Here is a 13,428-nt window from a genome sequence, read left to right as displayed (position 1 = left end):
TGACGTACAACTAGCGCGCTTATCATTTGTTTTAAAAAAGTGTAATGTCATGCAAACCTACAAAATTTTGTCTCGTTTTGTGGAAAAATACTAAATGTAAAACATACTCAATTCTGCCAGAAAATCGGATAAGGACAATTAAAAAAGGAATTTTTGAAGCAAAGTGGAGAAACAAATATTACCCTGCAAGAATCTTACAAAAAAGTGGTAAGTTAAATGCAAACGTCATTGAATTTCTGAATGCATAATTTTTATATTAACGAATTTTTTTAACTTGAATTTTCCAATTTTTTTAGTTTTTTAGTTTTTTATTTTTTTAATAATTTTTCACTACTTAAATTTTTTAATTTACATTTGTTAATTTTTATTGTTAATTTTCGAATTAAATTTGAATTTTTAATGAAAATTCGATTCTTATTTCATAACCTAATTTTTTTTATCACATTTTGTCACAGCCTTCTTTTACCTTTATATACATGTATAAATACTTTCAATAATTTAAACTTTTTGATTATGCAATTATTGCAGACAATAAATATAAATAATAAATAGTTGGAAATTTCCTTGTAAAAAAAATTTTTTTTAAAATGTTTTTTAAAAAATGTTTTCAAATTTTTTTAAAAAATTTTTTTTAAATTTAAATTTACAATTAAATAAATAAATAAATAAATAAATTTTTTTCAAAAATTTTTTTAAAATTTTCCATAACAAAATTTTTAATATTAAAAAAAGGTTTATAAATCAAAAACTTCATTTATAAATAATAAAAAAATATAAATATTAAATGTAAATAAAATATAAAACAAAAAAAACAAATTTTTAAATATAAAAAATGCATTATAATAAATAATTAATACAAATTTTATATTTTTATATAAATATTAAAACAAAATTTTTTTCTCTTTTTTTTAACAAGTGTATCACATAAAATTTATAAAATACATATTTTGAAAAAAAAGAAATTACATGTAATTTAAAAACTATCTAATTTAATTTAATTTCCACTTAATTTAATTTTCTAAATAAATAAATAAAATTTTTAGAAGACAAAAAGTGGCTTGAATCGTTGACAGTGGCTACAGATGGAACTCTAAGCATTGAAGTTAGCTCGATTAAAAACAATGCTGCAAGAATGGAAGAGAGAAAAAAAGTAGTCGACATGGAAAAAGAAAATGATAAGAATAAAAGGTCTGTTGAAGAGGATTTGGAAAGGGAGTTAATTCAACAATCATCGATTTTTGAAAATTATGGCGAATCATCCATGTGTAATATGGACACTCGTTTACTGTCTCCCTCTAATAATTTGGACGAATCTGACGAGGATTCCAGTACTGAACCTCCTAATTTTGAAATCAATGCTGAAGATTTTGGTTCACAACAAAACCTCAAGAAAGGTTCACCAACAAAACCAGACAACGGCCCGGATTCAAATGCTCCAAGTGGTTCGCATTTCAATGACAGTTTTGCTTCTCAACAGGATGACGAAGAAGGTTTAATATCAAAATAATATAATTTTTAATTTACCTATAACTTATTTTATTTTTAACAATTTTCCAAATCTTTCAGTCACTATTGAAAATATACGTTTTTTGGAGGGGATTTTGAGATGGTCAAAAGATACATTCAAAGAACAAACTGGTCAAGACTATGACAGTATCACTGGACAGCCCTCAAGTTCTCAGGTTTATATGTCTTATCATTTTTATTTTCATATTTATAAAATAATTTATTTGTCATGTACAAAATAAACATATAATTATATTTTTTTTATTAGGTACCGGTTATGGAAGAAAACCCAAGAAATAAAGTCCTTGGAACGTATCGAATTAAAGGACTTGGAAAGGTATACATAATATTTGTAATTATTAAAACTTTTTAAACCTTTTAGAGTATCATCTGAGTGTCTAAAAATTTCCTTGGGATTTCAATATTAATATTTACATCATTTAGGAAAAATTTTAAATAAAAATTTTTTTTTTTTAATTCAAAAATTACATTTGACATTTTCCTCTGGACATGAAAAAAAATAATAATAAAACAGCTAATAAATTATACATATTTTATAGGTTGAAATTGCTCCTGACACAAATATTTGGATGGACAAAGTGGAACTCGAATTTATTAAAACAGAATTTCGAAAAAATCCAAAAGAAATGGCATGAAAACTGATGAAAAATTTGCTGGGTGAAAATAACCTAATTAACATGTCGCCAACTGGAAGAGGAGATCATACGGCCATACCTAAACAAGTCCTAGATAATGTTGAATGTGAGTTTTACGAAAGTAGAAAAAAATAGTCTGTCTTACAATAAACATTCAACTCTCTAAAACTGAATCAGTGAAAATCTACTGGTTCTCAGTGACCCTCTTCTCAAGATATGAATCAGTGAAATTTCATTGGGAATCAGTGAAAAATGACTGAAGTGTCAGTCATTTTCTACTGATTCGACAGTTAAAAAATGACTGAAATTTCAGTAACCATTATTGAAAATTCCAGTCATTTTTTAACTGGCCAATCAGTTGAAAATGACTGAAACTTCAGTCATTTTTCACTGATTTCCAATGAAATTTCACTGATTCATATCTTGAGAAGAGGGTCACTGGGAATCAGTCATTTTTCACTGATTTACCAATGAAATTTCACTGATTCAGTTTTAGAGAGAACGTAGATCATAGAATGTCACATGCATTCACATATTTTAATATTTTTAAATTTTGTTATTAATTTTGATTTTTTCAAAAATTCAATTTCAAAATTTAATTACTTTTAATTTATCTATTCCAAAGTTTAAACATTAGTGATTCAATTTTTCTAAATTTTAATTTTATAATTTATGGAAAAATCGAAAAAATCACTTACATTTAAATTTTCTTCTTCAGTTCACTTTCTAGTCTCCTATTTTCGAAAAATATTTCACCTTTTCCCACTTTTTTTTACAAAATGCATTGTAATTCCTGATTAATTTCTATTGAAAACCAGTTAAACTGTGACACATCTTCTGATTTTGCCCTAATTTTGATAGTTATTTTCGTATTTGTAAATTTTTAAAATTAAAATTGAAGAAAGACAGAAAATAAAAAGGGCTATCAAGAGCCAAACAAATCTAAACAGCCTATTGCAGTTTAATGATTTCTAATTGTCTACTTAATTTCAAAATATCTATAAAAATTCTTTATTTTTCAGCATTTGTGAAGGAAAACGTTAAAAAAGGTTTCAAAATTAAACATCAAGAATATATTAGAACGTTAACTTTAATGTGCAATACGCTTCGCAATCAACTCAAGGCGAAAAACAAAACTGGAAATGATTCAAACAAAGGAAAACAAACCAAAAAGAAGAGAGGTGCAAAAAACAATGAAAAAGTGGACAAGGAAAAACAGAAAAATGGAAAACGCAAGAAAGCCTCGAATGAAAAAGACGAAAATTCAAGTGCTACTAAAGACGAAAATCAAGAAGAAATTGAAAATACAAGAAAGAAACGAAAACAAGATTTGACTGTGATTGATGAGAATCGGAACGAAGAAATTAAGAAAAAGAAGAAAAAGAAGAAGAAACATGAGCATGAACAAGAAAAAGGTGACGAAAATCTGAAATTGTCAGAAGAAACAAGAAATGAAAACGACAATGTGAACTTTAGTAAAGACAGTGATGAGATCTTAAAACTAAAAGAGGGAATTAACAAAGATCAAAGTAAAGAAGGTAAGAAAAAAAGGAAAAAAAAGAGGAAACAAGGTAACGAAGAGAAAGAAGACGAAGATAGTGCAAAATGGACAGAAGAAAGTATTAGCGGAAATGAAAAAGAGAATTTGAATCCCAGTGAGGAAACTGACGAAATTTTGGAAGTAAAAGATGGAATGGGTGAAGATCGAGATGAGGAAAGTAAGAAGACAAACAAGAAAAAGAAGAAACAAGTCAATGAAGAGGAAGAATGAGAAAAAACTGAGAAATTTTCAATGAAGCAGCAGTAGAAATGAAGAAAAGGATGAAGTTTCGAATGAAGAGAATAAAGAAAATAAAGAAACAAAGCTACGAAGAGAAAAAAATTGAAAAAAATATCGAATGAGAATGGAATGAATAAAGACGACAAAATGAGAGATAAATAATTAATTTTTTTAATAATTCGTTAATTAATTTAAAATTTAGAAAAAAAATAATTTTCAATATAGTGAAACCTGTGTAAGTGGGACATGTGTAAACCGTCCCAATTAAAGAGGTTTTATTGTATCTACATTTTTACACTTACACTAAAAAAATTTATTTTTAAAGAACGATGTTAATTTTTAATACAAATTTCATTTTGTTCCGTTTTTAAATTACGCTTACTTAATTTGAAATAAAAATGTTCAAGAAAAATTTTATATTTTTGATTGGCTTTAAATACTTTTAATATACTTTTGCTATATATACCTATAATATGCTATATTTAAATAGTACTTCCAAATTACTATTGATATACTTCAAATATACATTATATATACTTGAGATTGATTATGGAAAAGTTTCATATATACAATTAGTAGACTTTATAGATACATTAAAGCATTTAAAAAACGATTCATATATTTTTGCTATACTTTAAATATATTTTGCAAATATTTAGACAGATAGATACTTCCAATTTAATAACAAAATACTCCAAAAATACGTAAAATATACTTTAATAATACTTTTTTTCAAATGTATTTTCAGCATACCTTTTCCATACTTATACTTGCAGTATGGGATGTACTATACTTTTAATACATATATTATAGGCTAGAGGAGTGACAGATGATTAGATGATAGATCTCTCCGATACTAAAATATTTTTACACGGGTATAGCAAATAAACAAAAAAATTTATTTATGGTATACTTCAAATATACTTCAAATATACTTTAGGAATACTTTAAATATACTTCAGAAATACTACAAACATACTTCAAATTTACTTAAATATACTTCAAATTTATTTCAGATATACTTCAAACATACTTCAAATGTATTTCAGATATACTTCAAATGTATTTCAGATATACTTCAAATATACTTTGTATATATACTTCAGCTATACCCCAGCTATTTACTTCAATGATATACTTCAGCTATACTTCAAATTCACTCAAAATATACTTTGTATATACTTCAGCCATACCCCAGCTATTTACTTCAATTATATACTTCAGCTATACTTCAAACATACTTTAACTGAAATTCAGATATACTTCAAATTTACTTCAACTGTACTTCGGATATACTTTAAATATACTTTGTAGCTACTTTAGCCATACTCCAGCTATTTACCCTAATTATATACTTTAGCTATGCTTCAAATATACTTCAAATATACTTTAAATATACTTTGTATATACTTTAAATGTACTTCAAATATACTTCAAATATACTTTGTATATACTTTAGCTATACTCCATCCATTTACTTGAATTATATACTTCAGCTATACTTCAGATATATTTGATATATACTTTAGATTTACTTTAAATATACTTAAGATATATTTTAGATATATTTTAGATATACTTCAGATATACTTCAGATAAACTTATCTACATATACTTTGAGTATGGGATAGTCTCATTACATATACTTTACATATACTATATGATAGATCACTTATAGATTTTTTGCCATACGTTTTACTAGATCTCTCTAATACTAAATTATTTTTACACGGGAATGAAAACTAATATCAATTTTGTAATTTGAAACACAAAAAAGTTACTTTAAATTAAGTCACCTAAATCCAATAAATAATTTCAAGAAAATTGGTTAATTTCTTACTTTTTAATAGAAGCTCATAGTTTTCATTACTTTTATACTTTTCATGAACAACGCTGTGAAAAAGTATAGTTTTTTGAAATGAGCTACGTTTTGAATTTTCCTCTTTGACGTCATTGTATTCTTTATTTCTATATAATTAATATAACTAATATAATTAAAATATTTAGACTTAGAAGTTTTAAAACCTTAAAATGGTATCACTTGTTATCTAATCCTATACTGATGATATACCAAACATGATAAAACAGAAATGTCAAAATAAAATTTTTTGAAGGAATTTGAAATTTTATAATATTAATGTAATAATAGTAGGGTAAAAATTTTATTCTTATTTTTTAACATTATATTTTTAATCTAGTATTCTATTAGTACAAAGTTATTTCCCTTAATTCTTTATCTTAACGGAACTAACATCCCAATGTTATATACACAGGAAATCCCAAAGATATTCAGAGAGTGTACCAAAAATATCCACAAACTGTCTTAGAGATATCCATAAAATATCCACAAAATGTCCCAGGGATAACTATAAGACATCCACAAAATGTCCTAGAGATATCCATAAGATGTCCACAGAATGTCCCAGGAATATCCATAAGATATCCACAAAATGTCCCAGAGATATCCATAAGATATCCACAAAACATCTCAGAGATATCCACAAGATATCCCAAAGATATCTTAAAAACATCTTTTTGGATATTCAATGGACATCTTATGGATATCCCTAGATATCCAAGAGATATCCATAAGATATCCAAACCGCCGCTGTTTCAGATATCCCGAAATTATCCCTCCGATATCTGTAGGGCATCCATGGGATATCCACTGGATATAATTCGGATATCCAGCGATATCTTATGCTGTGAGGGAATGACTTCTTTTTCTCACATTTAATAGATGAAATTTGCAAATTTAGGTTATTTGAAAGGCGAACTTGAAAATCATATTTTATATATTATTTCACATATTTAAATAATTATATCAATTGATAATGATAAATTTATTCATTCTTAGTAAATTACAACAATTTTTTTTTATTTTTATGGTAAATTCTGTTTTTTTTGCATATTTTCTAATGGCTAAAAAATTGACAGTTTTCAGCACCTCATAAACTTCAAATTCATATTTTGCAATAAATAATTAAAATTTTAATAAAATTCTTTTCATTTCGTGATGTTGATAACTTCAAAATCATTCCTGCAAAGTATTATAATTTTTAAAAATTAGTCAGCGACGACTTCATTCGAAATATAATGGATTGACCCTAATATTTTTTAAAAATATGTAAACATATGTATAATTGTAAATAATAACTATCTAAGTTATTAATTAATTGGATACAATTATTTATTTATTATTTTTGATGAGTTATGTTAATTTTAATAAGATACTTTTCTTTCAATCCTCAAGTACAACATATATTACCGACCTTTTGTCCGTTTTATGGCAGGTTTTTTTATAATTATGATTTTCTTAATTTTCACAATACATAAAAATAATAAAACAATCAATTTAAAGACCTCTTTGAGAATATATACTTATGCTAAGTCATTCATTTATCGAAAACTTCCTACATTACCGACCATTTTTAAGTCTATAAGCAACATATCTATAACTAGAGGAGCTGCTGTTATCTTCCCAAAAAGTAAAAAACAAGAAAAAAATTTTTTTTAACAAAATAATTAAAACTAACCAGAAAAGGATACTACTTTACATCCTTTTTCATGCCCTAAAATATCTTTTCAAAACATTTTACCGTTCAAGAGATATCTTACGAAAATGAAAGTACTTCAGTTACCGTCCGATGTCCGCCATAGTTTTGTCACATTGTGTTCAATCGTAATTATTAATAAAAAATGTTTTATTCAAAATATACTATATAGACCAGAGAAGGGTAGATAATTATTCCCTTTTTCATGTCCTAAAATATTTTTGCAAAATTTCTTTTTTTTTAAAAGATATCTCACTTTTAAAAAATTAGTCAAAAAAAAAAAAAAAATTTTTATTTTAAATACATAATACAAACCAGAAAAAGATAGATAAACCTCCCCTTTTTCATTTCCTAAAATATTATTCGAAAATTCTTATCCTTTAAAGAGATATCCCACTAAAAAAATTATTGATTTTTTTTCAAAAAATAACGTGACCTCTGAATAACATGACCTTATAAAGTTGGACGAAAGTGGATAATTGCAATATTTATTTGATTTCTTAAAGTTTCTTTTAAGATTTTTAATCAATTTTATTATGTGTATGATAAAATGTTTGTGACGTATTAAGAAAATGGTTGCTAACAATTATTATTATACAATGAAAGAAATACTCTCAAAAGTACTAAAATAAATAATATACTTTACGAAACTATCATTATACAGAACCTAAAATTTTTTAATACTTATATGAAAAAGATAATTCTAGATAAATTTCCAATACAAGTTTAAGAAAATTATCATACTGTTTAAAAAACTTTGTTCGAAGATTTTCGGTTAGGTAGGTAATTATTAAGTATAAATAACCATTAGCAATTATAATGTATGTAAGTGGTGAAGAAAATCAAATTGTGGGTGAAATATCAAGATATATGGTGCTTCAATAAATTAAAATTCCAAATTATTTTTTTTTTTGATAAAGTTCCGGTTACCCCAAACCTCCAATCTTTCTAAAAATGTGTTTATCCACATATTTTGGTGCGCTGATTATGAATTATTATAGTTATTTTGCGATTAACTCGTAAGAAACGCAAAGATTCAAAAAAAAATTCCAGACAAAAGAACACACATTTTATTTTCTATACATTTTTCACCTAAATTGATTAGTTTTTGAGAAAAGTTCAAAAAACTTCGAATATTATTGACAAAGAAAGTTACGCGGCCTACGGCCGCGTTGCGTTTATGCATTGCTTACATGCATTTTAAAGAAACCTTGGCGAGAGGGGTCGAATATTGGCGAAAGTGGTCTGCGACAAAAGTAGTTACGGCCTATGGCCGCGTTGTAATTTTCGTCTTGTATAGCTTTGCTTGCTTGCATTTTAAAGAAACCTTGGCGAGAGAGGTCAGATATGTTTATATCTTTGCTCGCTTGCAATTTAAAGAAATCTTGGCGAGAGGGGTCGGATACGGCCGAAAGTATTCTCCCCACACAACATCAAAAATTCCCTGAAACTTGACAGAGCCTCACACGGCGAGGTTAGGAAACTTCAGTGGCAAGGTTCATACAAGTTTGTGTCGATGTTTAAATGTCCACATGAAAAGAATATTTACACGAAACTTTGAGGAAATTTTACACTGTAAATATTCACGTGCAATGGTCAGTTAATAATGTGTCAATATTCACCTATACATATTATATTAGTAAATGAAATTTTTATAACTAGGCGAAAATGTATTTTCAATATTGACACAACATTGACTGAACATTGCACGTGAATATTTATGTGTAATATTTCCTCAAAGTTTCGTGTGAATATTCTTTTCAAGTGGACATTTAAACATCGACACAAACTTGTATGAACCTTGCCACTGAAGTTTCCTAACCTCGCCGTGTGAGGCTCTGTCAAGTTTCAGGGAATTTTGGGTGCTGTGTGGGTGCAGACAAAGTCGAGTGGGATCCAAATTTCTCTCTAGTTATGATGTTGCGCATTTTTGCGCCAATTTTAACTATCAGTTTCGTAATCAGCGCATCAAAATACGTTAGTATACCTATAAGTACCAAATTTCACTCTACTTCTGATGTGCACTGTTTCTCCATAATTTTTGATGCTTTTACTGGATTTTTTGATTTTTCTCAAAAAATAATCACTATTGGTAATAAATGTATAAAATATAAAATGTGTGTCTTTTTGAGACCTACAACTTTTGTCTAAAACATTTTTCAAAATTTTGCGTTTTTTACGAGTTAATTGCAAAAAACCATAATTTTATGGTGTTTTTTATGGTTTTTACCATGATAATTACATTTGCGCCAATTTTCATTATGATTTTCGTAATCAGCGCACCATTTGTTCCAATAAAAAGTTTGTCTCACATCCCAATAAATAGGAGAGACATCAGGCAGAAAAAAATTTTCGATCACTGCTTATCTTCCAATCTAGTGGCACCTCAACTGTGAGAAACAGTGTTGTTCGCCCTCCCTTTGCGGGGTTAAGCGAAATAAAGGCCAGAGCTAAGCTATCAGCGCAGCGCGGGAACATTTGAAAAATTTGATTTTATTAGATATTTTATTTTATTTTAAATATGATAATTAATTTAATAAATAATTATTAATAACATAATGTCATAGTTAATAATTAGTTAATTAATTTTTTCAACGAAAATTTGTCAAAAAAAATTAAAAAATTAATTAACTAATTATTAAGTTATTTAGTTAATTAATTTTTCTTACAGAGAAATTTTGACAAAAAATTATTTTCTCATCATGATATTTTTTTTGGGCCACAAATAATTTTTTTACAGAGAAAATTAAAAAAATAAGTAAAGTTCTCATCGTAATTTTTTTTTGTGCTATGTATAATTTTTTTTTTAAATTGTCGTAGTAAAAAAAATTAATTAACTAATAATGTAATTAGGATCAGTTGGGGTAAATGGGGAAAAGAGGTTTTGGAGCTTAATTTACAGTTTTAAAATTAAGTTCAACGTCAATATTTTAACCTCAGATCACATTCAAGAGGTTTTGAGTATTGCCAATTTTTTATCTTGACAATTGGCAGCAAGATAATTCAAGGTATGGCTCAATGCATAAAAACTTGAAAATCAAAGTCAAACGGTTTCAGTATTTTGTCGAGTATTTCAAAGAAAACAGTCTTAAAAATCATACCAAATTTTTTTCTTATTCCTCATGACTCCTATAACAGAAATTCACTTGAATTTTTTATTCTTTTCATTATTAACTAAATTATCAAAAATCAAAAATTCAAATGTATTTCTGTTATATCACTAACTTTCAGTGCCGTATTCCAAAGACCGATCGTAAAGCAAAAAATATAAATAATTAAAAATTTGAATTGATTTGTTAATTAAAAGAATAAAGATATATTGATATACTTGTTAATAACGTGAAATTATTTTACAAAACAAAAATCCCTTTTCAATAAAATTGAAGTTACTTGTTTTACAACCGCAAAGTACCTTCTCAAGGCGAGCCTGAAAGGGTGTGTAGTAGAAGTGATTTCAGATCCACATGGTACGGAATCATGGAGAGAAGGAAATTTCAGAAAACTGCACGGTACGGAGACACGACTGTATCTACTACAAATTTTTTTTCAAGTTTTTTCATCCCTTAAGGGGGGAACACCAGTTGTAACTTTCGAAAAATCGATTATTTTTTTTTTGCATTTTCTTAAAGTATACATATTTAGAAATGTGTCTGTAAATTTTAAACTTGATCCGGTGAAAAATAAATGAGATATACAGAACACTGCAGCGGCGCGTCCCGTGGCTTCAGACAAGGTGGCCAGCCATACCTGACCCTAACGACAGATGGCCTTTTCCTATGATTTAGAAACGGCAACCACTGCGGAAGAGTTATTATATGGTCCAGGAATCGATGACTCTTTGTAAATTGGAAACAAAATTTCTTCTGAACAAAAAAAAGTAAGTTGAAACTTTGAATGCATTTTTCTCAAAATGACATTTTCCAAGTCGGTGACCACGATTACTCGAATACCATGAAACCGATTTATTTAAAATTTAATGTGCTTGATTTACACATATAAGTCTAGTTCGTGATCGAAGGATTTTTTTTTTATGCAAAACTTTTTTTTATATAGCTGAAAATCGACCGTATTTTTTTAACGAAAATTATACTTTTGACTTTGACAGGTCGCCATTTTGTCAAATTTTTTTTTTTTTTTAAATCCTTCGATCACGAACTAGATAATCTTATAATAAATGTAAATCAATTTCATTTTTGTATTTCAGACGAAGTATACTTGCAGAATGCTGGTCACCGCAATTCGCCTTTTTTCTTAAGGCGCCACTTCAATGGCTCATATCTCTAAAAGTTTTTGTTAAAAAAATTTTTTTTTTCTTTTAAATTACAGCTTTTAACATGTACTTTTAACTAATAAATAGTATTCTTTAAAAAGATTCATTGTTCTTTTGGAAAATATTCTTGTAAAAAGCATTATTTCTTGAGTTACAACTGGTGTTCCCCCCTTAATACAGTAATATACTTAAGGAAACTTTTTTCTTAAAACTTGAACTTTAAAATAATTGAGGAGCCGAGAGGAACAACTCGCCGAGCGCTCGACTTGACGCTTTAAAGACAGTCAAACGACCCAAAATGTTCGAAAAATTGAAATTTTGATATTTAAAATATATTACCCTGTTTGATATAAAAAGGCGCATCTTTTTTTCCTTTGACTTTTTTTCATAGGACAAAAACCTTGGATATTATATTAAATGCAAAGAACTGAAAAAAATTTTTTCACTAATTTCATTAAATTTTTAAACTTAAATCGTCGTATCTTTGACAAATGTTAATGAAATCACCTGTCATTTCGTATACACACTTATTAGGGTACATAGAAGACGATAGCAAAAATTAAAGAATTATTTATTTTCTAATAATAATTAATTATAAATAGTGAACGGTCGGTAATCGCGTTTTCTAACATTTAACGAAAAAAAGTCTGTGGGGAACTTTAAAATTAAAAAAACTTCCAGTGAGACATCTTCTATTATATTAAGTTAACAAATTTCGAAAAACGACACCGACCCCGTGACCTCGACACCGTCCTTGAAAAATCTATTTTCAATTATTTTCAAATAAATCAAAATACTTTGCATATATGCTGTTAGAAAACCTTACAAACTATTTTTATGTAACATCTTTTTTCAATTTTAACCCGAAAAAGGGTTATTTTGCAATTTTTTAAGAATTTTTTGATTTTTTTAATTTTTTATTATTATTTTTTATTATTTATTGTTGTTTTTTCAATTTTTAGTTAGTAACCTATAATATTGTGTCTTATTTTAAGTGTCATTAAAATCAAATGTTTTTAACTTAATAATTTTAACATTTCTTAATTTAAAACGAAACATCTTCTATTATATTAAGTTAACAAATTTCGAAAAACGACACCGACCACGTGCCCTCGACCCCGTGACCTCGACACCGTCCTTGAAAAATCTATTTTCAATTATTTTCAAATAAATCAAAATACTTTGCATATATGCTGTTAGAAAATCTAACAAACTATTTTTATGTAACATCTTTTTTCAAATTTAACCCGAAAAAGGGTTATTTTGCAATTTTTTAAGAATTTTTTGATTTTTTTAATTTTTTATTATTATTTTTTATTATTTATTGTTGTTTTTTCAATTTTTAGTTAGTAACCTATAATATTGTGTCTAATTTTAAGTGTCATTAAAATCAAATGTTTTTAATTTAATAATTTTAACATTTCTTAATTTAAAACGAAACATCTTCTATTATATTAAGTTAACAAATTTCGAAAAACGACACCGACCCCGTGACCTCGACACCGTCCTTGAAAAATCTATTTTTAATTATTTTCAAATAAATCAAAATACTTTGCATATATGCTGTTAGAAAACCTTACAAACTATTTTTATGTAACATCTTTTTTCAATTTTAACCCGAAAAAGGGTTATTTTGCAATTTTTTAAGAATTTTTTGATTTT

At 26.8% G+C, this 13,428-nt stretch overlaps 1 protein-coding gene across 3 annotated transcripts; it reads left to right on the top strand.

Moving 5' to 3' along the window:
- The first annotated feature begins 32 nt into the window (after positions 1-32).
- LOC127290001 (uncharacterized protein DDB_G0283697-like) lies at positions 33-4,367 on the top strand. Of its 3 annotated transcripts, XR_007844244.1 has the most exons (6): positions 33-207; positions 1,044-1,490; positions 1,567-1,682; positions 1,775-1,843; positions 2,067-2,268; positions 3,185-3,329. XR_007844244.1 is itself a non-coding variant. In XM_051318338.1 (5 exons), exons 1-5 carry the CDS (start codon positions 45-47, stop codon positions 3,191-3,193), a joined length of 804 nt encoding a protein of 267 aa, XP_051174295.1. In that variant the 5' UTR covers positions 33-44; the 3' UTR covers positions 3,194-3,323. The 3 variants fall into 3 exon arrangements, 2 of the variants coding, with proteins under 2 accessions (XP_051174295.1, XP_051174294.1); XM_051318338.1 differs by lacking the exon at positions 2,067-2,268 and having other exon boundaries at positions 3,185-3,323; XM_051318337.1 differs by lacking the exons at positions 33-207; positions 1,044-1,490; positions 1,567-1,682; positions 1,775-1,843 and having other exon boundaries at positions 2,161-2,268; positions 3,185-4,367.
- Positions 4,368-13,428: the final 9,061 nt, after the last annotated feature.

This window comes from Leptopilina boulardi, unplaced genomic scaffold, assembly GCF_019393585.1.
Source record: "Leptopilina boulardi isolate dan_hultmark-lab unplaced genomic scaffold, ZJU_Lbou_2.1 LbouV2_54, whole genome shotgun sequence".
Lineage (NCBI taxonomy): Eukaryota > Metazoa > Arthropoda > Insecta > Hymenoptera > Figitidae > Leptopilina > Leptopilina boulardi.
Note: the sequence above shows the minus strand (reverse complement) of the source record. Positions and strands in the feature narration are given on the sequence as shown.